The sequence below is a fragment of the Periplaneta americana genome, chromosome 3, assembly GCF_040183065.1.
Source record: "Periplaneta americana isolate PAMFEO1 chromosome 3, P.americana_PAMFEO1_priV1, whole genome shotgun sequence".
Classification (NCBI taxonomy): Eukaryota; Metazoa; Arthropoda; class Insecta; order Blattodea; family Blattidae; genus Periplaneta; species Periplaneta americana.
Window position 1 is genome coordinate 80,165,483 of NC_091119.1, and position 27,409 is coordinate 80,192,891.

At 36.6% G+C, this 27,409-nt stretch overlaps 1 protein-coding gene across 9 annotated transcripts in view; it reads left to right on the top strand.

Moving 5' to 3' along the window:
• Positions 1-27,409, top strand: part of Btk (tyrosine-protein kinase Btk29A) — a 361,167-nt gene that overhangs the window by 264,237 nt on the left and 69,521 nt on the right. For all 9 annotated transcript variants that reach the window (XM_069820854.1, XM_069820855.1, XM_069820852.1 and 6 more), the window contains 3 exons: positions 2,093-2,154; positions 13,775-13,858; positions 16,936-17,000. In XM_069820854.1, coding sequence (XP_069676955.1) covers positions 2,093-2,154; positions 13,775-13,858; positions 16,936-17,000 — 211 coding nt within the window. The remainder of the gene's footprint in view (positions 1-2,092; positions 2,155-13,774; positions 13,859-16,935; positions 17,001-27,409) is intronic.

Consider the following 27,409-nt stretch of genomic DNA (forward strand, 5'->3'; position numbering starts at 1 on the left):
ACAAATTTGAAAATTTCTCTATAGACTTTTCTTTCAAGATTGAGAGGAATATATATTTACACATGATTGGACCCTTGTCACAATGATAAAAGAGTGAAAACCTTTCTATGTCAGAAAAACATCCCTCATTTGCCTTTTCCGGAAATTCTCTGGATTTGAACCAAATCGAGAATTTGTGGGCCCTGGTGAAAAGAGAAATGACTAAACAGGTTATTGCAATCGAAGTAGGCCTACTACAACTAACTGAACGCCTACTTCAGGTTTGAAATCATAATAATAGAATCCAGGAGGTAGTACAATCCTGCATTGAGAGTATTTCATGAAAAGTTGAGAATGTTATTAAAGTAGAAAGACTCATAAAATATTAAATACATTATAGTGGCTTATATACAATATTTTTCCATGTTGTGATCTGGAAATATAAATTTTCAAAATATATTCTGAAAATGAAGTGGAGATAATATAGTTGTATTTTTAACTATAAAATTTCCTAACCCTATTGACAAATTGCAGATGATTATATTATTTCATCTCGGTCAGTGTGTCTGGAGAAGATTTCAGTCTGCTGGACTCGGTGAATAGTACAACCGGGAAGAAAATGTAAATTTACGATCCATGTTCCATTTGCTAATTGCAATAGCATTTGTTCCCAATGAAGAGTCGTCTCCGCTTTCCAACTACTAGGAGATACCATACCAGACAACCTTGTTAATCTCTTCGACTATGTCGGAACACAACTATGTAAGAGGACGAAGGTGTGACAGAGGAAGGCAGGTGCCTATATTTCCTCTATCCACCTGGAATTGTTACGTTCGAACGCTAGAAAATCTTCCAAGGACCACTAACACTTGTGAGACGTGGAACCAACGCCTTAACACACCAATCTGAATGTTTCATTCATCATTTTACCATGTTCTCGAGTCGTTACAGGCTGAAACAACAAAAATTCACAATGATATTGAACAATTGGAAGGCGGACAGTCGCCACCACGTAAAAAGAAAAAAAATATACAGTTCTCGATACAAGATTATCACGAATAATAAAGAAATATATCAGGAATATAAAGCCGACGAGAATGTCGTAGGTTACCTTCGAGCAATTGGGCATGGTATCGCTAGAAACTTTGGTTAAATTACTTATTTTGAATATATGCACTAACTTCGGGTAAAAATGTTTATAAAAATTGATGAGTATTCAATAAATAATAGTGAAAGTAATATTGTGTAGTACATTCAATATTGTGACGAAACGTATCCACTGTGGCACAAAGGTACGTATAACGAAATGCGATCTGTGACAAAACATGCCTACATGACAAAAAAGTTCGTGACGGAATGGCCGTGACGAAACATGCCGTTGGCGAAAGCACCGGTTACGAATACGCCGGATCCCTTGCTATTCAACCAATGGCAGAGGTTCATTCCACGCTTGACTTGAAGCTGGGCGATCTGAAGCGTTCTAGCTCCGCCCAACTTCAAGACAAGCGTGCGATGAGACTTCTCTCCTCCTCTGCGGGCAATGTTTACTTCTCCTGTCAGACATTATAGAACGAAGTATAAACTAGTAGGGGTCAGGTTCAAACAGTGGGAGTATCGAATTGAAGGAAAGGGGTAGTGGACAGGTTGGTAGAATCTAATGGGTGAAAAAATGTTATTGATCACTCCGCATTTATATTTACATAGCGTGATTAACACCCTAAAAATTTTAAAGAAACGAAACTAACGTGCACCTCTATTTGATCGGTTAGAAAAATAACTAGCGCTGTTGCAAAATAAATGTTATCTTTATTTTGAAATTGACTCGAACTGCAAGGTTATTCTGTATCTCTGAGACGGTAGGATTATTTTAATTTGGAAAATATGGAATTGTTTTGGAGAATTCACGGCCTGTTCCATTACATCATGTTGAAATTTTGGTATGCTGAAATTAAAAACTATTTTTGTCAACTTTATGACTAATTCCTTTGTCAGTGTGTGAAAAGTCTTCGTTGCGAGATGTAGAATTATATTTCAAAATCTTATTACGCATTGTTACAGAGTAAATTTGTATTTAGTTGTTTCATGGTGAAGATTTTGTTATGCTTTGTTACAGGTGCTCCGTCCACTCCAATCATGCCAGGTGGGACACCAGGAACGCCATCTTCCAAGGCTAAAGTAAGTACATATTTCTACCAAATTACAAACACTTCGTTATATCAGTGTTACAGCGTCGACTTTTCCACGCGGAAATTTGGGTTCGACTCCTGACTACGTATATATTGAGACAAACGTTGGAATAGGTTTCCTCTGTTAATACCATTTCTCCATTCGTCATTCTTCATACCATTAATATGAAAATACGTACAACTGTAACGTATTCTAGCCCAAAGATTTTTTTCTCCTGAAACGTTCCAGAGAGAAGTAACCAAGAAAAACCCTTACTGTTAATACTAACGCCCAAATATTCACCTGTGGACCTAAACTTTAATTAAGGGGTTAGGTACAGCTTACAGCAGTAAAATTTTTTAAAATATTCAACATTTTTTCCCTCCATTACTGTATCTTGTACAATAATAAAAATTGGTATGTGTAAAACACTGTCCTTCTGCTATATGAAATATATATATATATATATATATATATATATATATATATATATATATTTACGATTAAAAAAATTATTTATAGTTTTTTAATTCAAAATGGTGCAGTGATGAAGTGTTTCCCTCGTAACTCATAAACTTGTTAACTTTTTCATGTTCTCTCTCTTTTATTTTATTACTGAAACTCATGTTTACAATATCATGTTTTTTCAACTGCATTCCGTAATAAACAATATTTGTTTTATTTTGTGTTAGATGAAAATACTGATATTTGACTATTTGTTTAAATGAATTTGTTTTTATCACACAATCTATCAAAGGTAAAGAAGTGATTTTGCATCATATTGTAGATATGACATGCATAAATACACACAAATTTTCATCACAGAATGTTGGATAGTTTTTTAGTTATGAGGGAAACGCTTCATCACTGCACAGTGAACTGCCACCATTTTGAATTTTGAAAAATATATCAATATTAATTTTCATTATTGTACAAAATACAGTAATGGAGTCGCCCTCGGTAGCGCAGTTGGTATAGGCCTAGCGCAGCCTTCTATGCTCCAGGTTGCGGGTTCGATCCCGGCCGAGGTCGATGCTATTTAAGTGTGTTTAAATGCGACAGGCTCATGTCAGTAGATTTACTGGAATGTAAAAGAACTCCTGCGGGACAAAAATTCCGGCAGACCGACGACGCTGATATAATCTCTGCAGTTGCGAGCGTCGTTAAATAAACCATAATATTAATTACATTTTTACAGTAATGGAGGAAAAAAATGTTGAATATTTCCAAAATTTTACTTCTGTAAGCTGTACCTAACACCTTAATTTAGTCATCAGTAAGTCAATATGTATTAATATATTTTTATTTTTCTTGAATATTACAAACGCTTTACCCTTTACTCTACAAAATAGGCTCTATGGGATGTCTTGATTGTAAATAAGTTATACCGATGGACAAGATATATTACAACAAAGAAATTATTTAAAAAATCGGATCAGTTATATTTGATCAAATATAAGCTGGTTAAGTTTTATTTGTTTGTTTCTGCATGTTGTTTATTTCTGCACCTCCTTTGCCGCTAACATGAGTGATCAGGTACAGGTCATAAATAATTTTTCTTACTACAGTTTTCTCAAACCAATATTATTAAAATCAATTTGCTAGTGAACTCCGTTTTTCACTGAGTCATTTTTGGAAGAGGGTCAAAGCAATCATGAGGATCAGTAACTGATAGTATTGAATTATCAGATTAAAGTAATTTACATTTAATTTTATCAAATAAATAATTAGAGAATGGAAACATTGAATTATCAGATTAAAGTAATTTACATTTAATTTTATCAAATAAATAATTAGAGAATGGAAACAATTACCTCATGGATATATTATGCAACTCATTAGACATTTACAACTAGATTCATTACTTTTTGCAGACTATTTAGCACTGGTAGCATCCTCAGAAGATGAATTACAACGTTCAATTTTTAATTTTAACAAAATTGGAATTAAATATGTTATGAAAATCAATAAAGAAAAAACAAAAATTATGGCCTTCTGTGGAAAATAGCCTGTGCCTAGCAAAATATGTTTAGATTAAAAAATAGTAGAAAGAGAAGTTATTCTGCATATGTCGGATACACATTATCTTTTTTCGATGAAGTAGACATTTCACAGAAAATTTCTAAATACACCAAAACAATGGGAATAATTAACAACATTATGAAACCTTCCCTAGTACAAAGGCATACTAGAATTCGCTTATACAAGACCTTGGCGAGACCTGTATTTTGTTACTGCAGTGAGGCATGGACATTGAGGAAGAAAGACTAAAGCAGAATAACGGCCAATGAAATGAAATTTATGAGATACACAGAGGGATATACGAAATGGGGTCACAAACGCAATGAAGATGTAATGGAAGAATTACAACTACAACCTATAATTAATCACGTAAAACATTATCGGAACAACTGGATAAATCATCTGCATCGCATGCGTAGAGATAGAATCCCAAGTCATGCTCCACTATCGTCCAAACGGGAAGAGATCTCTCGGTCGTCCAAAGAAGCGCTGGATTGAAAATTCAACTTTGAGATTCTAACAGGCCATATGGCCTAATACTTGAAGGGAAAAAGAAGAATAATAAGAAGAAAAGTTTAATTTTATGTCACGTCAAATTAAAGAATAGCCTATTTAAAAACTGTTGGGATTTGGGGTTCGCCTTTTTCGCAATAATTTACCGGGCCATTGCCTTACAAATGCCAGGCCGCTTTCTTACAGAGGTTGAGAAATACTGTTCTTTTGGCTATAAACACTCTTAAAATGTACTCGTACTTTGGATACTTCCATTCTGTAATAAAATATGAATTAATATTCTGGGACAATTCATTTGAAGCTAAATATATGTTTGTTTTTCATAATGATAATCCTACAATAAAAAGTTTCAAATTTAAAGATATTGATCTTACCTTGTGAGTACATTCTTTCCGTGATTCTATTTTATATTAAAAACTAAGATACGTTTAGTGCTAATCAAAATATTCATAATTTTAATACAAGACAAATGAGATTTCCATCTACCCTTTGTTTATTTTATTGGGTTATTTTACGACGCTGTATCAACATCTAGGTTATTTAGCGTCTGAATGAAATGAAGGTGATAATGCCGGTGAAATGAGTCCGGGGTCCAGCACTGAAAGTTACCCAGCATTTGCTCATATTGGGTTGAGGGAAAACCCCGGAAAAACCTCAACCAGGTAAGTTACCCCGACCGGGATTCGAACCCGGGCCACCTGGTTTAGCGGCCAGACGCGCTGATCGTTACTCCACAGGTGTGGATACCCTTTGTTAGTCTCAAGCTGTTGTAAAATAAATTCACTATTCATGTATTACAGTCTTCAGTGCAACCCTAATAATTATTGTCTTAAAACTTTGAAGGGCCAAGAGAAAAGGTTCAGAACAGAATTAACCAAATTTCTGCTTACTCATACCGTCTATTCAACTGTTGAATTCTGTAGGCCTATACTTGTAAATGGAATCAAATCTATTTGCTATGTATTGTAATATTTTTATGTAACTTTTGACCTGCTCCCTATTTCAAAGCTACAATGTTGTTGTAAGGTCTAAAGAATAGAATCAGTGAAATGAATAAAATTAAGGAGTATGACTAGAAACAGGCGACGTGCCAAAAAATAGCAATTTCTGAAAAATTATTTTTCCGTGAAAATCTCGAAAGTTATTTTGTGCAAACTCTTAATACTTCCTTTTTGTATAAATATGAAAATGTTAAACTGACTTTGTGTGCATTGCGAAAAATGACACAGTATATATATATCTTCTCATTTGAGTACGCAGTAAATGGTTTTATTCCTGTTTCTCTTTTGATAAATAGAAAGGATTTGGCTTGCGCTTTTTCTATTGCTTTCCACCTCATTTAGAACGAAAACATACATAAAATGTCATTGGTTATTTATAAAGATCTAAATTGATATTAAATTCAGAACACAGGTAATGACGGGGTGTCGTCTTCATGAAAATATTTATTGAAATTTGTCAGTATTTCATATAACTTTTGTCACTTAAACAAAATTTCGGTTTTAGAAATATGTTTTGACCACCACAGTATTTTGATATATCAGTATAGGCCTATTGTTAACATTTTCAAATCAATTTATTTACGATTATACAGTATTGCATCCAGAAATGCATATAGATGTTATTTGGGAGGCCAGAGGGGAAAGACCTCTGAGGAGGCCGAGATGTAGATGGGAGAATAATATTAAAATATATTTGAGGGAGGTGGGATATGATGGATTAATCTTGCTCAAGATAGGGACCGATGGCTGGCTTATGTGAGGGCGGCAATGAACCTCCGGGTTCTCTAAAAGTCATTTGTAAATAAGTATACAATATTGCAATTATATTCTTTACGTTTTAAAATTCTTCCAGAACAGTACATACTCATTCAAAATTTGCATTTTACGTAATCTAAAATAATAAATAGCAAATAAGAGAAGAAAATTTGTCAGGGTTATTGCAAATTAAGTCACAGGAATTATTACGGCTTCCTTGAAACAGTGTATGTAATATAGCCTATTTCATTTTTTACGGATCAGAGGCCCGAAAGCTAGCATCACAGTTTAAGCTTTTTTCCTTACAACTCCTTTATGTGGGAATCTTTTTTTTTTTTTTTTTTTTTTTTTTTTTTTTTTTTTTTTTTGAGTGCGAACTGTCGCTTTCTTGTAAATATAGTGACTCAGACATGCGGTGTATCTGTCGATTGAACTGGTGAAGACCCACTAGTGCGCCATTTTGCCTCCGAGAGCATAGTGTGCTACCTTTGATGCCGTCTGTACGCCAGTCACAATTCTACATCTACCTATACCATTTTGAGTAGATATTGTTGAAATGATTATGATGAATATTGAACTGAAGAGTGACGATGGATTAATGGAAAAAAATGGGAGAAACCTAATAAAACCTCTCAGGGTGGGCTTTGTTCACTACAAATACCACTCCGCTATCACCGGGATTTAAACCCGGTTCTGTAGTAATCGTAAGACAACTGAAATACCATGACGCAGGCTAATATAGCCTGCTCTTAGGCGGTTCGTATGAAAGTAACATCTCTGAAAATCTGGAGTCAACATTTAATTTCTTTTATATGTCACGTCTCTACTCCAAATACTTGGGTCGTTCAATAATGATTTGGACTTGACCGTTAATAATGATTTGGGCGCAGACGAATAAAGTGAGGCGCAGTACAAATATTACAGACAATCCCCACCAAACTGGATAAAGCGTTCCTATTTCGCAAAAAGTTTGCGGATTTGCGGATGGCTGCAGCACACCATTCTTTATGAGTACTGCGGACCCACTCATGGACAGACAGGCGAATCGTCGACCACACAGGTTCTCCATCTTATTGAAGAATGCATAGTCCGACGGAGCCAAATCAGGGGAATATGGCGGATGCGGCAAAGCTTGGTATCCAATTGATGCCAAAGCATCACTTGTCTGCCTGCTGGTGTGTGGTCTGGCGTTGTCGTGCTGCAGAATCACTTTCAACGGTCATTTGCCATTGCGTCTCTGTTGAATTCCGCGTTTCAGTGTAGCCAGAATATCACAATTCGGAAGCCAGTGGATCGAGAAAATTCCGGAAACATTCCAAGACGTTACAGCCATTTGCTTCTTCAATGTAAGACTGGGCCGTAGCTTTTTTTGGAGGTGGACTATCCATGTGTTTTCACTCCATGGATTATCTTTTCTTCTCTGGCGTCTCAAACAGAAATACAAACTCATCATCAGTCACTAGTCCCCCGAAGAACATTTCAAGGTTTTCATTGTACAGATGAAACAATTCCTGGCACGTTGTCACACGTTGTTTTTGCAGGTCAGTGAGCCTGTGGGGCACCCATTAAGCACACATTTTACGCAGTTTACTATCGTGTGTAGAGTTTCTCTGGCAGTACCCGTTTCACGTTGTAGCTCATCGATGATAATGCGTCGATTTGTCACTATCAAGTTGGACTCCTGTGCACTGTGGGTGGTGTACGACTCACTACTGGTCTACCACTGCTCACCCTTTCACTAAACTTTCATATTCCATGTTGATGTTCCTAAGCCGGTTTTAAATACTGTGCTCCGCACATGCGTTTGTTCACCATGTACAACCACTTGGCACCAGTGAATTTGTGCTGCTGATTGTCTCTCTTTCCAGAGGAATCATGCAGCCCACTTTTGACCATGTACATCACCCTCGACTGCACCACGTATACACGTCTTACCCACGGTCGTCTGCACCTCGCGTCACGTTCTCACACTACTGCTCTCGTACTGGAACTAGGCAGGATGTTGAGGTCTTACCACCATCTGAATGAAATCTTACACTGGAACAGCAGCACGTGTCGAAATCATTATTGAACGTAATAAATAATAATAATAATAATAATAATAATAATAATAATAATAATAACAATAATAATAATAGTAATAATAATAATGATGATAATAATAATAATAATAATAATAATAATAATAATATGTTACATGCTTATCAGTAGTACTTTCTTACTTACTTACTGGCTTTTAAGGAACCCGGAGGTTCATTACCTCCCTCACATAAGCCCGCCATTGGTCCCTATCCTGAGCAACATTAATCCAGTCTCTATCATATCCCACCTCCCTCAAATCAATTTTAATATTATCTTCCCATCTACGTCTCGGTCTCCCCAAAGGTCTTTTTCCCTTCGGCCTCCCAAATAACACTCTATATGCATTTCTGGATTCGCCAATACGTGCTACATGCCCTGCCCATCTCAAACGTCTGGATTTAATGTTTCTAATTATGTCAGGTGAGGAATACAATGCGTGCAGTTCTGTGTTGTGTAACTTTCTCCATTCCCCTGTAACTTCATTCCTCTTAGCCACAAATATTTTTCTAAGCACCTTATTCTCAAACACCCTTAACCTATGTTCCTCTCTCAAAGTGAGAGTCCAAGTTTCACAACCATAAAGAACAACCGGTAATATAACTGTTTTATAAATTCTAACTTTCAGATTTTTCGACAGCAGACTGGATGATAAAAGCTTCTCAACCGAATAATAACAGGCATTTCCCATATTTATTCTGTGTTTAATTTCCTCCCGAGTATCATTTATATTTGTTACTGTTGCTCCCAGGTATTTGAATTTTTCCACCTCTTCAAAGGATAAATTTTCAATTTTTATATTTCCATTTCGTACAATGTCCCGCTCCGTGGCGTCGCGGTCTAAGGCATCCCGCCTAGGACTCGCGTTACGGAATGCGCGCTGGTTCGAGTCCTCATGGGGGAAGAAATTTTCTCATGAAATTTCGGCCAGTGTATGGGACCGGTGCCCACCCAGCATCGTGATGCACTTGGGGAGCTACGATAGGTAGCGAAATCCGGTTGCGAATACCAGCTATAACGGCTGGGGGGATCATCGTGCTAACCACACGATACCTCCATTCTGGTTGGATGATCGTCCACCTCTGCTTCGGCATGTGGGCTTGAGGCCAGCAGCCGGCTGGTCGGTCTAGGCCCTTAACGGGCTGTAGCGCCACGGATTATTATTATTATTATTTCGTACAATATTCCCGTCACGAGATATAATCATATACTTTGTCTTTTCGGGATTTACTTCCAAACCTATCTCTTTATTTGCTTCAAGTAAAATCCCCGTATTTTCTCTAATCGTTTGTGGATTTTCTCCTAACATATTCACATCATCCACATAGACAAAAAGCTGATATAATCTGTTCAATTCCAAACCCTTTTTGTTATCCTGGACTTTCCTAATGGCATACTCTAGAGCAAAGTTAAAAAGTAAAGGTGATAGTGCATCTCATTGCTTTAGCCCACAGTCAATTGGGAACGCATCTGACAGAAATTGACCTATACGGACTCTGCTGTACGTTTCACTGAGACACATTTTAAGTAATCGAACTAGTTTCTTGAGAATATCAAATTCAATAGAATCGTTGAGTTGGAAAAGGGGTCATGTCCTGAAAAGTAAATTGTTCAGGAGAGACAAAAAACTCTGGACATGACCCCTTCTCCAACTCAATAGTAATCTAACGCACACTTCTGTGGACGGGACATGACTCCTTGTTATACCAAACGATGCGTACAGACCTAGCAGTCAGGTATCGCCAATAAACGCCATTTTGAAAAATGATGGCCTTGACCCCTTTTCCAACTCACCGATTCAATAAGAATATCATATCGTCGTGTGAATGTAAGAACTAGGTAACTTGATTTTTCATATTTTGTGGCATTGCCTATTTACTTATTTATTGCACTAAGGAATATGTCTCGTTTTCATTTACCTATTTGTTATATTGGAAAATAGATGTCGCTGGTATCGTTCGATCAGTTAACAAGTTCCTGCATTACATTTTGTGCGATTTTTGATATGTTATAAAAGAGATAACTAAAAAACGCAAATTTCGAGTTGTTCTTGCATTCACACGACGATATAAAACTTCTCTCTTAACCGAGTCATATGCCTTTTTGAAATCTATGAATAACTGATGCACTGTACCCTTACAGTCCCATTTTTTCTCTATTATCTGTCGAATACAAAATATCTGATCAATAGTTGATCTATTACGCCTAAAACCACACTGATGATCCCCAGTAATTTCATCTACATATGGAGTTAACCTTCTCAAAAGAATATTGGAGAAAATTTTGTACGACGTCAACAAAAGTGATATTCCTCTAAAGTTACTACAGTTAGTCTTGTCCCCCTTCTTAAAGATGTGTACGATTATGGACTCCTTTCATTGTTCTGGTACAATTTCCTTTTCCCAAATAGCAAGTACAAGCTTATAAATTTTGTTAGATAATGCGCTTCCACCCTCTTGTATTAATTCTGCTGGAATTTTATCGATACTTGGAGACATAATTTTTCAGATTTTCTATCGCAATTTCGACTTCTGAAAGTGTGGGTTCAGGTGTAAATGACTCAGCAGTTTGTATTTCAATTTCGTCCCGATCATTTCTATTTGGCCTTTGTATATTTAGTAGTTGCCCAAAATAGTTTTTCCATCTGTTCAGAATTGAATGAGAGTCTGCAAGCAAGTCACCATTCTCATCCTTGATCACGTTTAGCCTTGCCTGATATCCATTCTTAAATTCCTTTATGCCCAATCCTCAAGCTAGAGGACCACCCCTCATCGGCTGTCCGTGACTGCTTATTCAATATATTCACAGCTACCCTCCATATCTGGAGGCCTTCTCCTCGATCCGCAACCTGAGAACGCTCTATGCCGTGGTGATAGGGATTCACAATACATGGGCTTATCAGTAGTGACAAAGCTAATTTCACAAGTCCTGAAATTCAATACTGACCAATGTTACTTCTCAGAATACACACCTATATATAAATATGCATATTGTAGTACACATATATACGTATTGTATATACAGAGGGGTCCAAAAATGTACTCACTGCTTGCAAGTCGATATCTCGTGACATATTTGACTTGACGTGACAATTTTTGGCACTGAGAGAGGGTTATGGTATGTGTTCGAAATGACCACCACCAACTTGTATACAACGCCCATGGCGCCGAACTGCACACCGAAATACAGCTGTTAGTGTATCTGGCATAATGGCAGCACATGACTCTTCGATTTTTGCACGTAGCTCGTCGATTGTTGCTGGTCTTTGTCGATACATATCATTCTTGACGGTCCCCCAGAGGTAGAAGTCCAGAGGTGTCAAATAAGGAGACCGAAGTGGGTGCTCAGCAGCACCTCTTAGACCCACCCACCGTCCGGGCAGAGTTCTATCGAGGTACGACCTGACATCTTGTTGGTAGTGAGGTGGTGCTCCGTCTTGTTGCATGTAAACGAGTTCATCACCATACAGGTTTTGGATGGCAGACAAAATCCTTCATGATCGGCCGGATCTTTCCTTGTGAGCATCTTTAACAGTTCCGTCGGCTTCAAATTTTTCGCGAATGCGGGCAATTATTCTACATGTTGGTGGTGGTGTTCCAAACTCTGCCACTCCCGTTGTACCTCCTTAATGTTCTCGTACCTCCAGTACCACTTAATACACCCTTGCGTTCAACAAATGTAAGTGAATCTCAGTCACTGTTGCTACTGGACTGTCTTCTGCTGCACTGGCTAATACTGGCTCGCTCCAATAGAGATATCTTGAACTAGCACCAACAGATAGCGAGTGTGTACTTTGAGGGATGCGCTTTGCGTGTGCATTTGTTTTCCGATATATAAACATTGAGGATTTACGTAGTATATTAGTACATTAAATACTCTTAAAAACAACTCAAAATGCCAAATGTTTTTTTGTGTTCCTATATTTAAAAACCAGAGAAAGCCTTTTGTCTTCATTCAGGTCCCGAAATATTCTGAATATATGCTTTAAACCTTAAAAAATTTAACCAATTAAATTGCACCTCGAAACAAAAATAGCTACTTCAAGTAAGGAATTGCTGGCTACAGTTTCATTTCGGAAGAGGGGAAAGAAAAATCAATAAAAACATATGCAACGTCAACAGCAAGCTATGTTAGCTTAGATTATATTCAGTATTTCTAGAGGTCTCCGAAGTTTACGCCAGTATTTTACCCCTGCAGTAAACTCTCGATTAACTGGGATGTTTATTATCCAGGACGATCCATAGTGAAATCCATTTCGTGAATAATGTTTTTAATGTGCTGTAAACTAATTAAAACCATGTTTTTACTTCAAATTTTCAAAATCATCCTACATAGTATTGGAAACTGCATGTCCTTAACCTACAAAACACAGGAATAATCGTGATACTACTGGGATCATATTATATCTTGTCAAACATTGCATTTGATCTTTCTGCAATTAGAGAAAAAAATATAGGGAATTAAATCTCGATAGTTCCTTCCCTATAAAAAACACATTGGTGGCTGTATATCCTGTTTTTACAATACTAATGATTAAAGAGGTAATATTCATCTTCGACAAAGTTCCTATTTTTTTTATTCCTGCACCTCGTTCTCAAAGTTCTGGTTCATGTTTATGGATATTCAATTTACTCGTATATATATTCAGCACACTGCAGATATCTCCATCCATCTCTTAAGGGGAATCTCTCAGTATTAGGCTATACGGGCCGTATTCATAGACATTTTTAGCGTGGGGTTTCGGTGGATGATCAGCGTTTTTCGTACTCATAAACCAGTGTTAGCGATAGGATATGACTTGAATTCTGTACTAGTAACCAGTGGATAGCCGGGGCTAGTCTAGTACGCTCGTAGCGCGTGCTGCGAAATGTCTATGAATAGGACCCTGAAAGTTTACGCTATTATTTATTGTAAATTAAATTAGATTATGAGGTAAGAAAATGCTGAATTATATTAAATTATACTAGGTTATACAAAATAATTATAAATATAATTTGACAAGCACAGAAAACCAACAAGCGGGAGAACGTAATTAACTGTAGCATATGACATAATATAGCCCTACAACATGTTGTGCCGCATGGAACGCTCCTGCCATCTAACGGTAAAACTTCGCAAAAAATATCCCTATAACCACATTAGTAAGTATATGTCTTTTTGTTTAAAAATTATTTAATTACAAACAGTAGTACATTTTGGACCCCTCTGTATGTACACAGATTCATATATATACAGGTATTTTGTTTGCATTGTTACAGGAGAAACTAATGATAAGGCCAAAAGTGGTTGTGGCTTTATACCCATTCAAAGCTATTGAAGGGGGAGATCTTTCGCTTGAGAAGGTGAGTTACTCTGTTAACATAACTGTATTGTAGTGTTGGTACAAGTATGCAGCTACTCTTAATTTCATATTAGTTTTATTAAAACCTTACAGATAAATATCACGCTTATTATGAATACTGTGTGTTGAATGTTTACGTGTAGTCATAAGTTGTCCTGTGATAATACGAGTACATGATTATTTTCTATTAATACTTATGAAGGAAATTATCTAATGGAGATAGTGTATGATTAGTGTATATGTCCTGTATTTTACAGAATCGTCCCTTATTATAAGATTGCGTCCCGATAAACTTCTTCGGGATACAGAATTGTCCCATATTTTATGGATTTGCATTTAACATCCTTATTCTTAAACTTAAAACATATTAATTGCCAAGAAATCGAAAGCTCTGGTTCATAAAAATGTCTTACCAATTGGCAGTACTGTCATGTCACGAGAAAAGTGTCACTAGAGGACATGGTAACAACTATGCTAGTATTGAGAAACTGTTTTCCCGGATGAACTCCTTAAGGACAAAAGAAAAGAATAGGTTAGGTCTATCTGTAGAAACTGTTGAAGCGATGTGCATTATTAAAGTGTTTTTTTTTAATAAGGACAGTGTGGAATTTCAGTCTTCACTTGAGAAAATACATTCATCTGAGAAGTACGAGTATATCACAGGGAAAAATCAATGATTTAATATTGTTTAAAGTTCAATTTTAATATTGCTATACTCTATATTATTATAATCATTGTATATTCTTTTCCCTTTCTCGACGTTCATGAATAAGAAACGCAATAAAATTTGGTTGGTTTATTCAAACCGAAAGTGTCCCTTCCCCCCCCCCCCCAAAGTATATGAACCCTATGTGTGATGGATTTATAGATTTTATTAACTCTTGTTCACTATGTTGTGTTCCTGAAGATTGACATTTACTGTTAGTAATACAGGAATGCATTTTATATACTCGTACATTTTCTCTCAGACCCTTTATCCTCGTAAGGAATTTGACTTTTTTTATATTTTCAGATGACTTCAAAAATCGTATACGTTAAAGTAGTCATCATGAACGACAGTTGATGACCACACATGGAGGATAAAAGAGAAAGTGAGATATAATTATTGGCGAAATTGTCATATTATAAGCCGCTCACATCTCTTTCACTGTGAGCTTGAGCTTTGGCAACATTGCACAAAGTCTGACCAGCTTGTGCTTCCTGCTTCTGTTTTGTTATGTGAACTCAACACTAATACTAATTATTATTATTATTATTATTATTATTATTATTATTATTATTATTATTATTCACGTTATGCAACAGAATAGACCAAAACACACTTAAATCACTAAATTTGTTAGCATGCGGCACAGAGATGTAGACTCAAACTCAAAGAGCACTTCTGCTGTAATGACACTGATTAGCTGTTGCAGTCACATGACTGTCAGTGATACACAGCGTATTCTAGTTCATCAGCATTGTTCATGGCGACAGGATTGGTATGGACAGATACTACACAGAGCATCATATTGACAACTGTCAAACATCCAAACAGGTTTCGTGTGCTCCACACAGCAACAAAGATAGCCTGTGCCTAAATGTTTTTACTTATCACGGTCAGCATTTATACATAGTGTTAATGAACTTGTTACGTTTCAGAATAGGAAAATATTTTGCTAATGAACCTGTGGTTGAAAATCTCTCCTTTCTCTGTTAGTGCATGCGAAAGACACTCCTAATGGGTAGGCCACCCATCGTACACAAGCAAATGGTGTCATTTGATGTCACTAAGAGATAGAGCTCTCTGCACGAGCCCGGGTCAAGCCCGCAGGTCTAGGGCCTAGGCTCGGCTCGGTCCTTAAAGAAATGCAAATTCCCCCCCCCCCACGAATTATATACTGATTAAATAAATGATATGAAGAGTTTAATACATACTTGATACCCATCCAGAACAGTAGACTACTGGCATCGGAAGTTATTGTTTAATTCGACCTTGTATTTCGTGACAGCATTTGTCTCGTCTCTACTCTATCATAGACACAGGCCGTTGTTTATTTGTTTTACCTGAGAGATTATTATTTTTCATGCTTCTACTGGAGTGATATCTGTCACAGCTGTTCCTGGCCTCTGCTTTATCTGCCAATATTCGGTTTCGGGTCGGGCTTGAGTGATATAAGCTAATCTCGGGTTTCGGGTCGGGTTCAGATCTGGCCAAGCCTAAGAATTTCGGCCCGTGTAGGCCTTTACTAGGAGAGTTAAACTTCCGTTAAGGCAATTGTCGCTTCATTTCAAACTGTTCTGAAAGTACACAGTACGTGTGGAAAATTGTGACGTTTTTTTACCAATCTAAAACTTTAATGTTACAATTTAAATAATAAAATTGTGAGAACTAACAAAATATATGAAATGGTAATGAAAAATGTGATTAAATAGAATTGAATAGAAATAAACTTGAAATAAAATTAAGACAAAATGCAATGCATTAATTCATACTTTAATGCCAAGTCGTGCCTTCTTAGCTATTTCGTCTGCAATCTCTTCAGGTTTTACAGCCTTCCTTACATGCCACTTCTTAATTTCAGTCCTATAATATGAAATGTGCAAGAGACATTCGAAAAACGAAATCAAGCAAAGAAAGTCCAAATTTCTTGTTTCTTCAGTGGACTGTTTTTTCCAAAACATCAGTGTTATTCATTCTGTTCGGGCCAACACCGTGTAAGTTACATACCACCTTTAGCGTTACAGATTTTTCCATCTACCATCGTCAGTGAACAGTTTCCTATGTACCTACGTCACTCTTTTTGTGATTAACTGTTATTGTAGATGGTTTGAGGAACATGATTTGACTTTCAATTATACTAATTTTCCTCCTCATCAATTCGGTAATTTCCTTTTCCAACAATAAATTTAACTGGTCTAATTCTTGTTGCGAGTGTGCAGAGACAAGAGACTGAATTAAAAAAAATGCAGGACAAATGTAAAACAAGGAACATGCTTCCATTTTGTTTGAGAAGGAGAAATATCTCCATTTTTTCGAATCCGAGTTCATTGCATTTTTATACCACTTTTAGAATCGTTGTCTTGTTTGTTTTTCAGGGTGCAGAATATGAGGTGCTCGATGATTCACAAGAGCATTGGTGGAAAGTAAAAGACGAGCAAGGGTAAATATTCACAGTTTCTGATATGTGTGATACATGTAGTTTAGTTTGTTTAGTCCTTAAATATATTATGTTTTGATTGTTCTGTTCTGGAGACTAGGTTTTAGTGACAGGCCCAACAGATAAATTCGCTCTCTCCTTTTTCTTTACTGACACACATTTCTGAATTGAGTAGTTAGCTAAAATAATAGCATATGTTATGGACATCACTCCAAAAGAATATTTTGAAGCTCCTTGACCTTCCTTCCAAGTTTCATTTTTTTTCTCCTCAAATATTAAACATTAGTAAGATGGCTATAAATTTGTGGTCCAAGCTATTATTACCCATCTCATGAATCTACCCTTCTTGGAGAGGACTTAGGTTGTTGTTTATGCAACAATGACAGTGTGATGTAGGTAGATAGTTCCTGAACTACGCAGTTGGCACACAAGTACATAATTCGTTCTACTCGCTCATAATGGATTCTGATGGAGCTCATATTATGGTGAAGACATCAGTGCAAAGTGGTGGGAGGAAACGAATACAGAAGGAAAAATGGAAACAGGAAATAAATAAAATTTCAAGTCCCAGCAAAAAAAAGTTTCAATGTGTGACGTCATGTTGTGCTAAACGTTCTTCTTATCTATACTGCAAGACAAGCAAGTGTGTGTATTTAAACGATTCTGGGACAGTGCAAACAAAGGAACACAGAATACGTACTTATCTGGTTGCATGAAGAGTTCTGTCGAATGTAATCCTAAGAAAACAAGAGAGACAATAAGGAAGTATTCCATTCAAGTAAATGGAGAGGAAAAGAGTGTATGTCATTGAATGATAAGACTGTTGAATATCTCTAAAAAAAAGAATCAGAGTTATACAGAAGAAAGTGTAATGAAATGAGAAGCACTCATACAAACAGGTCGAAGAAGCTTGAGTCAGTCTGGTGTACGATTCATGAGCACATTTAGTACCAAATAAAAGAAGCCACTGCTCCCAGGAAAAATCAAATTCGTTATATTTGGACGACCCTAGTCTGAATGTCGAAAGGTTATTCAATCTGTTTACAGAATATTACAGATATAAAACTGGTAAAATGCTACAAATGAAGTACGCAACATACTTTAAATATACTGCTAAAAAAATTAGCAGAACAAAATTTGAAATTAATTTTTTATTGAACAATGAAAACGTAGAATGTTGGTCTTAGTACAACATGAACTTCAGACACTATATTTTATAACAAATTACTTTTCATGGACATTTACAATAGTCATCTTACTCGATATTGCACAAAACAAAGTGAAAATCTGTTTCTTTATTCTAACAATCATGAGTTCTTACGATCTCTACGTGGATTTAGTACTTCATGTGGTCTCCATGAGCATGAATTACTGCTTGGCATCGAAGAGACATTCTTTAAGATTCTCTAGAACCAAAAGATTTTGAACCGAGTTCTATATCTGGACTGTATCTTAATCAAGGTAACAGGGCTGATGAATCTGTATTAAAATATAAAACATAGGTAGCACAATAAGCCTAAGGCTGCAGTGCGTCCAGAGCAATGACGGGCCTAAATGTTGGGGGGAGGGGGGGAAGAGACATTCTTCTCACAAGCTGCCGAATGTTGACTTGAGGTATATTCATCCACTCTACATTAAGTGCCATTGCAAGCTCTTCGAGGTTCTTCAGGCTTCGATGGGCCTACAGATGCTTCTTTCAAGCATATCTCATACGTGTTCAATAGGATTTAAATCTGAACTAATCGCTGGCCACTCCATTACAGGAATTTCATGCTAGTTTAGAAAGTTCATGGAGACGGGCGGAAACGTGGGCTTTGATGTTGTCATGCATCAACATAAATCCAGCACCCATACTTTACATTGCAGGCAGAACATATTGTCGCAATATATTCTCAACATATTCAATAACATTTATTCAGCCAGGAACAATGGTCAGGGCAGTTTTGATTTCTAAGCTGATGCCGGCCCAGACCATAATTGAACCTCCACCAAACCTGTCAATTTCAAGAATGTTAGTTCATTGAGACGCTGTCCACAACATCCACGTAATCGTCCATCACAGGAAGTCAGAGAAAACTTTTATTTGTCTGTGAACAGTACTTGCCTCCAATGTCATAGTTGTCAGTTTACTTATTCCAGAGCATATCGTAACTTTGCTCGCTTGTGATGAACCTCCAAATGAGGGGCACATAGAGATCTCCGTGCTCTCAAATTAACTTCCCACAATCTATTCCTGACCGTCTGGTCACTTACTGCTATTCCATGTACTACCCTGAGGTCGTTTTGTAGGTCATGAGCAGTGAATGTACGCCGATGCAGAGCAGGAAGAACTAAAAATCTGTCTTGATTTCTAGTTGTCTTTCGTTTACGTCCTTGCTCACGTCTCCTTTCGTACTGCCCTGGCTCCCTATAATGTTTGATAACTATACACAACTGACACAGAGTAACAGAGGTCATTGGCAATTGGCATTCTCTGCTGAATGAAGGTGACAGCTTGTGCGACTTCAACTTCCCTGATATCAACCATTTTGTAGTTCCTTTGCAATAACATCTGAATTAGACCAGAACAGTAACCATAGCCTCCAATATGTTCTTAGTCAAATGTACAAGATCAATATGAAAGAGTAATGGAACGGAGAGATCAAGCTAAATCATATTGGTTTTCAACATGTATGGATTACTATCTGGTTTCCTTGGACTGCGATGAAGATGAAAACCAAATGTCGTGTTTTCTGAATAGAAAAGATGTTAATGCAAATGATGATATCATTACAGCACAGTTATTGCTTTATACCGAGAATTTACAGCGGACAAAAAATCTGTTTCGCTAATGTTTTTGAGCACTATAGTTTTATCAACACTGCAACTTCCGATTTAGGCAACCAAAGTCAGATGTGTGTGATTTTTATACTAAATAAAGTTCGAGAAAATTATGATGATTCCTTCCAATCAGATTATTTGTTTCACCAGAGAAAATTTGGCTAATATTATTCTATGAACGAAGCCATACTTTCTGAAGCAAAAACAAAGAATGATCGACTAATGATAGAGTTTGAGTACTATTGCCAAAATCTACCATAAAATGGGATAACTTTGCACCTGCAGGGGTAACTTTGCACCATCTATGAAAAACTTTTTATATAGGTCTAGGGTTGTTTACATGAACCAAATTCATCTGTTCATCACTTCCACCAATAGATGGTATATGTGTACAGTATTTTTCCACTGTTTGTGGTCACAGAAATTGTTTATGGTATTGCTATACCCTAGCAACAGAACATGTGCATAATTTGATTGAAATATAGATCAAATTAATTATCGTTCATCACAGATGGTGTCCACAATCTCAAGATAAGTTATACGTGTATCTGTTCCTTATTCATCCATTTAGACTTTCTAGTTTCGTTTGTGCAACTGTTTTGTTGGCAAATGGTGTTACAGAATAATTTTCTAATCAAGGTGAATTTGAGGCTAAATTGGGATTACTTTGCACAATAACACAAACGAAGATTTTTTTTTTTTTTTTTAATTTTAATTGTATTATTTTGATTTGACGCAGAATAAATATGGGAAATGCGTGTTATTATTCGGTTGAGAAGCTCTTATCATCCAGTCTGCTGTCCAAAAATCTGAAAGTTAGAATTTATAAAACAGTTATATTACCGGTTCTTCTATATGGCTGTGAAACTTGGACTCTCACTCTGAGAGAGGAACATAGGTTAAGGGTTTTTGAGAATAAGGTGCTTAGGAAAATATTTGGGGCTAAGCGGGATGAAGTTACAGGAGAATGGAGAAAGTTACACAACACAGAACTGCACGCATTGTATTCTTCACCTGACATAATTAGGAACTTGAAATCCAGACGTTTGAGATGGGCAGGGCATGTAGCACGTATGGGCGAATCCAGAAATGCATATAGAGTGTTAGTTGGGAGACCAGAGGGAAAAAGACCTTTAGGGAGGCCGAGACGTAGATGGGAGAATAATATTAAAATGGATTTGAGGGAGGTGGGGTATGATGATAGAGACTGGCTTAATCTTGCACAGGATAGGGACCGATGGCGGGCTTATGTGAGGGCGGCAATGAACCTTCGGGTTCCTTAAAAGCCATTTGTAAGTAAGTAAGTAAGTATTTTGATTTGAGGACCTTCCATGAAGTTTAAAAATGCTTACTATAATTCACACTTTGTATTACAGTTAAATTACTTGAATTTGTTTTCCATTTTATTACATATTAAAGTCATACATGGTCTCTCATTGCCAAGCTTGGTAACAATCTCCAAATATGCCAAAGGAAAGTGCTGAGAAGGATACTAGGCTAATCACTGAGGGACAGAGTTCCAAACGAAGTGCTCCAAAAGATGTCAGCAATTGAAGATCCAGCATTGCAAACCACCAACACCAAGGAAGTGGGGAGGCCAAGTTGCAAGACTTAGAGAGGCTAAATTGGGATTACTTTGCACAATAACACAAACGAAGATTTTTTTTTTTTTTAATTTTAATTGTATTATTTTGATTTGACGCAGAATAAATATGGGAAATGCGTGTTATTATTCGGTTGAGAAGCTCTTATCATCCAGTCTGCTGTCCAAAAATCTGAAAGTTAGAATTTATAAAACAGTTATATTACCGGTTCTTCTATATGGCTGTGAAACTTGGACTCTCACTCTGAGAGAGGAACATAGGTTAAGGGTTTTTGAGAATAAGGTGCTTAGGAAAATATTTGGGGCTAAGCGGGATGAAGTTACAGGAGAATGGAGAAAGTTACACAACACAGAACTGCACGCATTGTATTCTTCACCTGACATAATTAGGAACTTGAAATCCAGACGTTTGAGATGGGCAGGGCATGTAGCACGTATGGGCGAATCCAGAAATGCATATAGAGTGTTAGTTGGGAGACCAGAGGGAAAAAGACCTTTAGGGAGGCCGAGACGTAGATGGGAGAATAATATTAAAATGGATTTGAGGGAGGTGGGGTATGATGATAGAGACTGGCTTAATCTTGCACAGGATAGGGACCGATGGCGGGCTTATGTGAGGGCGGCAATGAACCTTCGGGTTCCTTAAAAGCCATTTGTAAGTAAGTAAGTAAGTATTTTGATTTGAGGACCTTCCATGAAGTTTAAAAATGCTTACTATAATTCACACTTTGTATTACAGTTAAATTACTTGAATTTGTTTTCCATTTTATTACATATTAAAGTCATACATGGTCTCTCATTGCCAAGCTTGGTAACAATCTCCAAATATGCCAAAGGAAAGTGCTGAGAAGGATACTAGGCTAATCACTGAGGGACAGAGTTCCAAACGAAGTGCTCCAAAAGATGTCAGCAATTGAAGATCCAGCATTGCAAACCACCAACACCAAGGAAGTGGGGAGGCCAAGTTGCAAGACTTAGAGAAGGAAATCCTGCAAATGACCTGAAAGGGACAATATTATGGAATATGGATGGGAGGATGTAATTGTGAAACTAAATCCACCCAAGAAAGTGTTAAGAAAGGGCTTGCTTATATTTCATTCCAGAACTTGACACAAAATAATATGTATAATTTTTTACAGTTATTCACGTGCTGTTGCCATGACTTGTCATTCGAAAGAACTGAAAATATTTTTGAAACAACATTTTAGAAGAATGTGACCACTTATATTGAAATTTTGTGTAGTTTTTTTTTTTTTCAAAAATATTTTGTCGTGTTATTATTATTTATAGCAGTTTTTGAATCAGTGTTTCCATTTTTCTGTTCCTGGTACAGTATATTTTCATTGTTTAACACGTGTATGGTGCAATGTAACACCAGCACCATGCCTCTTAAAACTCTGGCAGTGCAAAGTAACCCCCAACTATGGGTAACTTTGCACCAAAGTTTTGGCAGATTATAAATTTCAAAAGACATTTATTTTCGAAGATATGACTGGCTAAATATATTCCCGCACACCCCTAGAACATATAAAATAAATACCCATCTCAAAATTAGACATTTATAGGCTATGTACAGACTGAAAACTAATTTTTGACTAGAAAATAGTGCAAAGTTACCCAGTTTTACAGTACCCATTTCTAAACTCAATGTGACAGCCCAGTTTTATAGACGATTATGATGGATGTATGTTTTTTAATGTGCACTTCATAATGATGACTCTTCATTTTTGTGTAATTTCATGGAATCTGAAGGAAAAAAAGATCCAAATTCAGTGGCTTCATTTATATATCACTGCCTGGTGAAAAAGATGAACAATTTTCCAAATATTAAAGAGCTTGTTTTATTATCCAGTGCAGTGTGTGGCCAAAATAAAAATAGAACATTGATTATGTTTTGTTTATGGTTATCCAGGACTTTTTAAATAAACATTTTTCACTTAAGTTTCCTGTATGCGGTTTCACTCATTTTCACACTGTGATAGAAACTTTGGACTTTTCAGAAGTCAATTGAAAAAGAAACCTGTTGTAACCACTGTGAAGCCATACTTAGAGGTGATGGTCTTATGCAGAAATAATCCCTTTCAAGTGACATTTGACCATAGCCTTTTGGAAGACTGGAATACGGCACTAAACATGTTTTTTAGAAACAAGTCTTTTACAAGAGGTCAGCTCTTTACACTTCAGAAATATGCTGAGATCAAGTACAATGTACACTTCTTTTTTTAATTACAAATTTGCCATCATATCTGTCTCGCAAAGCTATAATTATGTGGCGATATCTCTTAGAATATGCCCAAACTCTAATAAATAATAAACCTCTCTCTCTCTTTCAAGCAATACTGCTATCTGTTAATACAACGTTCTGTCTCGTCATTACGCTTGAAGATGGGACAGAAACAATAACTCATTGCCGTGATTCGCATAGGTTATTCTGCGTATGCTACTCTCCGACATGACTTTGATTGGAGAAATTCCGACCAGGTAATTGTCTCCAGTAGCATTCTGCGTATGCTACTCTTCAACAGGACTTCGATTGGAGAAATTTCATTTTCTCCGACTAGGTAATTGTCTCCAATAGCAACGATAGTACTGCCCTAGTTTATTGTATGAATGGCCACCAATATGATGAAAGCTTCGTGAGACGAATTAACAAGTCGGGTTGCGTGAGGGTCGCGTGTTGGGGGTGAATGTCATATGATGGGGCAGGACTTCTGGAACGCAGCCACGGGCAGTTTACGGCAGAAATCTACGAACACATTTTGGCAAAAGTAATGATCCCTTCCACCTGAAAACGATATCCAGAGGAACACTTTTCTTCCAGCAGGATAATCATCCGATACACACCGCCAACCAGATTCAAAGATGGTTTATGAGGAGGCGTGATGTCGACCCAGTCGACTGGCCTCCAAATTCACCAGATATGAATCCGATTCAAAATTTGTGGGCTGCGTCAAAAGGATCCTACACTCTAATTGGGCAGAAGAACCACCCGTTAAGACACCTGAGGAATTGTGGGACAGAGTTCTAGATGTGTGGGAGGAGATGGCCAAGAATTTAGACCTGTTCCGTAATCTTGTGGACTCCATGCCGCGCAGAATGAGGGCAGTTGTGGACACAGGTGGTTTGTGGACGAGATACTAGTCCCCACCACAGGCTTTTTTTGTTAACATATTAACAAATTGTTTGTTTTTGTTAATTTAATTATTTATTTGTGTTTGATATGCATCCGGTTGTATAAAATAGCTTTAAAAAATTATTCCGATAAAAGAAGCTTTTCTGTTTGAAAAGATTGACAAGTTCACTCAGAATATTACATCACAGGAGATATTTTCATCATTAGCTCCATAGCTTTGCATAGAGATATACTGTCCACCCTCATTTAAACTCAGACATTTTATGAAGACATCAGCGACAGGTTTGCTGCTTTAAAAGATAGGAAGGTTGACTTTGTATGCAAGAAATTGGTGAGTCCTGAAATAAATTAATTTTTCTGTTTGCAATTCTTCTACATCTAGTAAAATTGTACGTAGTTTAGTAGTAGACCTACTCATTATATCAGCAAAACTGTTCATGCATTTGTGTATGTGAGCAGCACTTCACCTATTTTCTTTATGACGAGCCGCTACTGCGTTGTACTGAATACCGTGAGACATAGATTTATGGGAAAGATCTTCAATTGTTGCGTGGTTCACATTTTGTAGAGTCTCGCATGTTAATATAAATTTCTTTCCAGCCCTTTCAGGAGACAAAATTCCTACAATTACATTCGCCACAGATCTGCCAGTAGTCAGTAGTTTCGTCTATGGATACCCATATTTTATGCCCCATTATGCTTTCCCTGATATTCTTCATTTTTTTCTTCATGAAGTATGAGTACAAAGTGCTGACGGAGTTGGGGCTCACTTGGAATATGTTCCTTCGTGTACTTTTCTAGAAATTCTCTGAAGTGTTTATTGTTCAATTTATTAAGCGGTATATTGGCATTGACCATCATGGCACATTGATCCCTGCAAAACATGGATTTCTTATCGTACTCTCTCTCAGAATTTGATGGTACTGCTTGTTTTGAGTTATGTTCAACCATATTATTTCTATGCCTTTTTGTATTGCAGTGTCTTTCAATGCACTCTTTTCTTGTAATTTTTATATCTACTTTGTACAACTTACATGTAATGTAAATTATTATTGGCTCCGAACTCCTGAATTAAATCCTCCAGCCTTTCACACTTCGAACTTTTTATCTTCGGCATTTTACCTCGTCACAAATACAAATGTTACGTTAAGTAAATAATACTACTTTTACACTTCACTGGTTTAAAGCACTCACTATGACCGTGTTCCGGCTTCAACATAAACTGAGTAAGCGTGAGTAAGATGCGGTTCTATGTTGTGTCAGATGGGACGTAGCTGAAATACTAAGCTTAGTAATAAGTCTTCGTATGTGAGTAAATTTTCCCTTTTAATTAAAATATTTTGCCAAGTGAGATTAGATAGGGTGCTGCTTCCTCACAGAGCCACCAAACCATGCCATCTTTCATTCAGAAATAGCCGACTTTTGTTTGAAATAGAAGGACTCGTAGTGACATAGTCATATATTGAGGTGCATAGTATGATCCGATATCTGGATGTAAAGGACACAACACTAACTGAAATTCATTGCCAACTCATGATAGAGTATTGGTCTAACATCAGATTTGAATTGGATGAAATAAAATAAGATATTTATTAGCTTTCAGTTGGACAAAATTGTGCATATAGTAGACAATGAAACAACTCATAGTTGATCACATATTTTACACATAACCACGACAAAGGATGGAAGTTACAGCAATGTACTTTTACAGGAGATAAAAACAGGGATACTTAGTGTGGCACCTGATTCGGAGTAAGCAGCCATAACACTAATCATCATCTTCTCTTTAAGAGAAATTGAAAACAAGTCAATTAAGAAAGAAAATGAGGGCATTATATGACTATGCTTCTTGTTGATTTTCTCAACTAGAGAAACCTTGAATACCGAGTTTCATTGTCGCTCATTGAAGTGGTTGCTGTGCCAAAGCATAATCCTGCTACAAGTTAAAACCATGCCACACATCACCAACCACATTTATGAACACAAAGGCCCTTCAGTTGAGAAGTGTTAGAATCATTTCACAATCTGAACATTGAACATATTTAACATTAGCTCTTTGGACTCGTGGGGAAACAAAAAAAAAAAATCTTTTTGGAAAGTTATAACAACAGAGTACGCAAAAAGTTATATGCAACTGATGACAAAGTTGGCAAGCAATTGGTACACATTTGTATCAGTGGAACAGAATATTTGACACTTTGGACATAATGTGAAACATTAACTTTTGCCAAGCCATATTATTGTATTATTGGAAGGTGACCAGACGTCCTCTTTTTTCCAGACATGTCCTCCTTTTATTTGTTATGACCGTTTTTTTCATTAACTATAAAATCATGTTATATTATTAAGTTTTATCATAAGTATGCTGTAATAAAATAGGTATTGACATATCTATATATATAATTTGAACTGGTAATGGAAATTACAGGAAAACGGCTGAACGGATTTTAATAAATGACCCCTCATTTTGAAGCTTGGAACCCAAAGTTTTTCAGAAAAATAGTAATTTTTAGTGAAATATCAATTTTCCTACATCATTTTCCTATTTTCCAAAATCCATCTGTCGTCAGTTTTGAGAAATAGGTAATGGCCCTTTCCGAATAAAACAAAACACAAACACACTAAAACAAACAATATCACACGAAGGCTGTGACCTGCAGGATTGCTGACATATTTAGAGTTCAGATGACTGACATAATGCCAATATGTCGATCTTCATTTGTGTAACTTTTTCTGAACGTTTCTGTAATATTGGTTATTAAAAACTTCAAGACTTGCTAAAAAGAAGATTCTCTGGTGTGTAATTTTCTGTGAGTACAGCTGTCTGTGTATTGGATATTAAAAACTACAAAACTT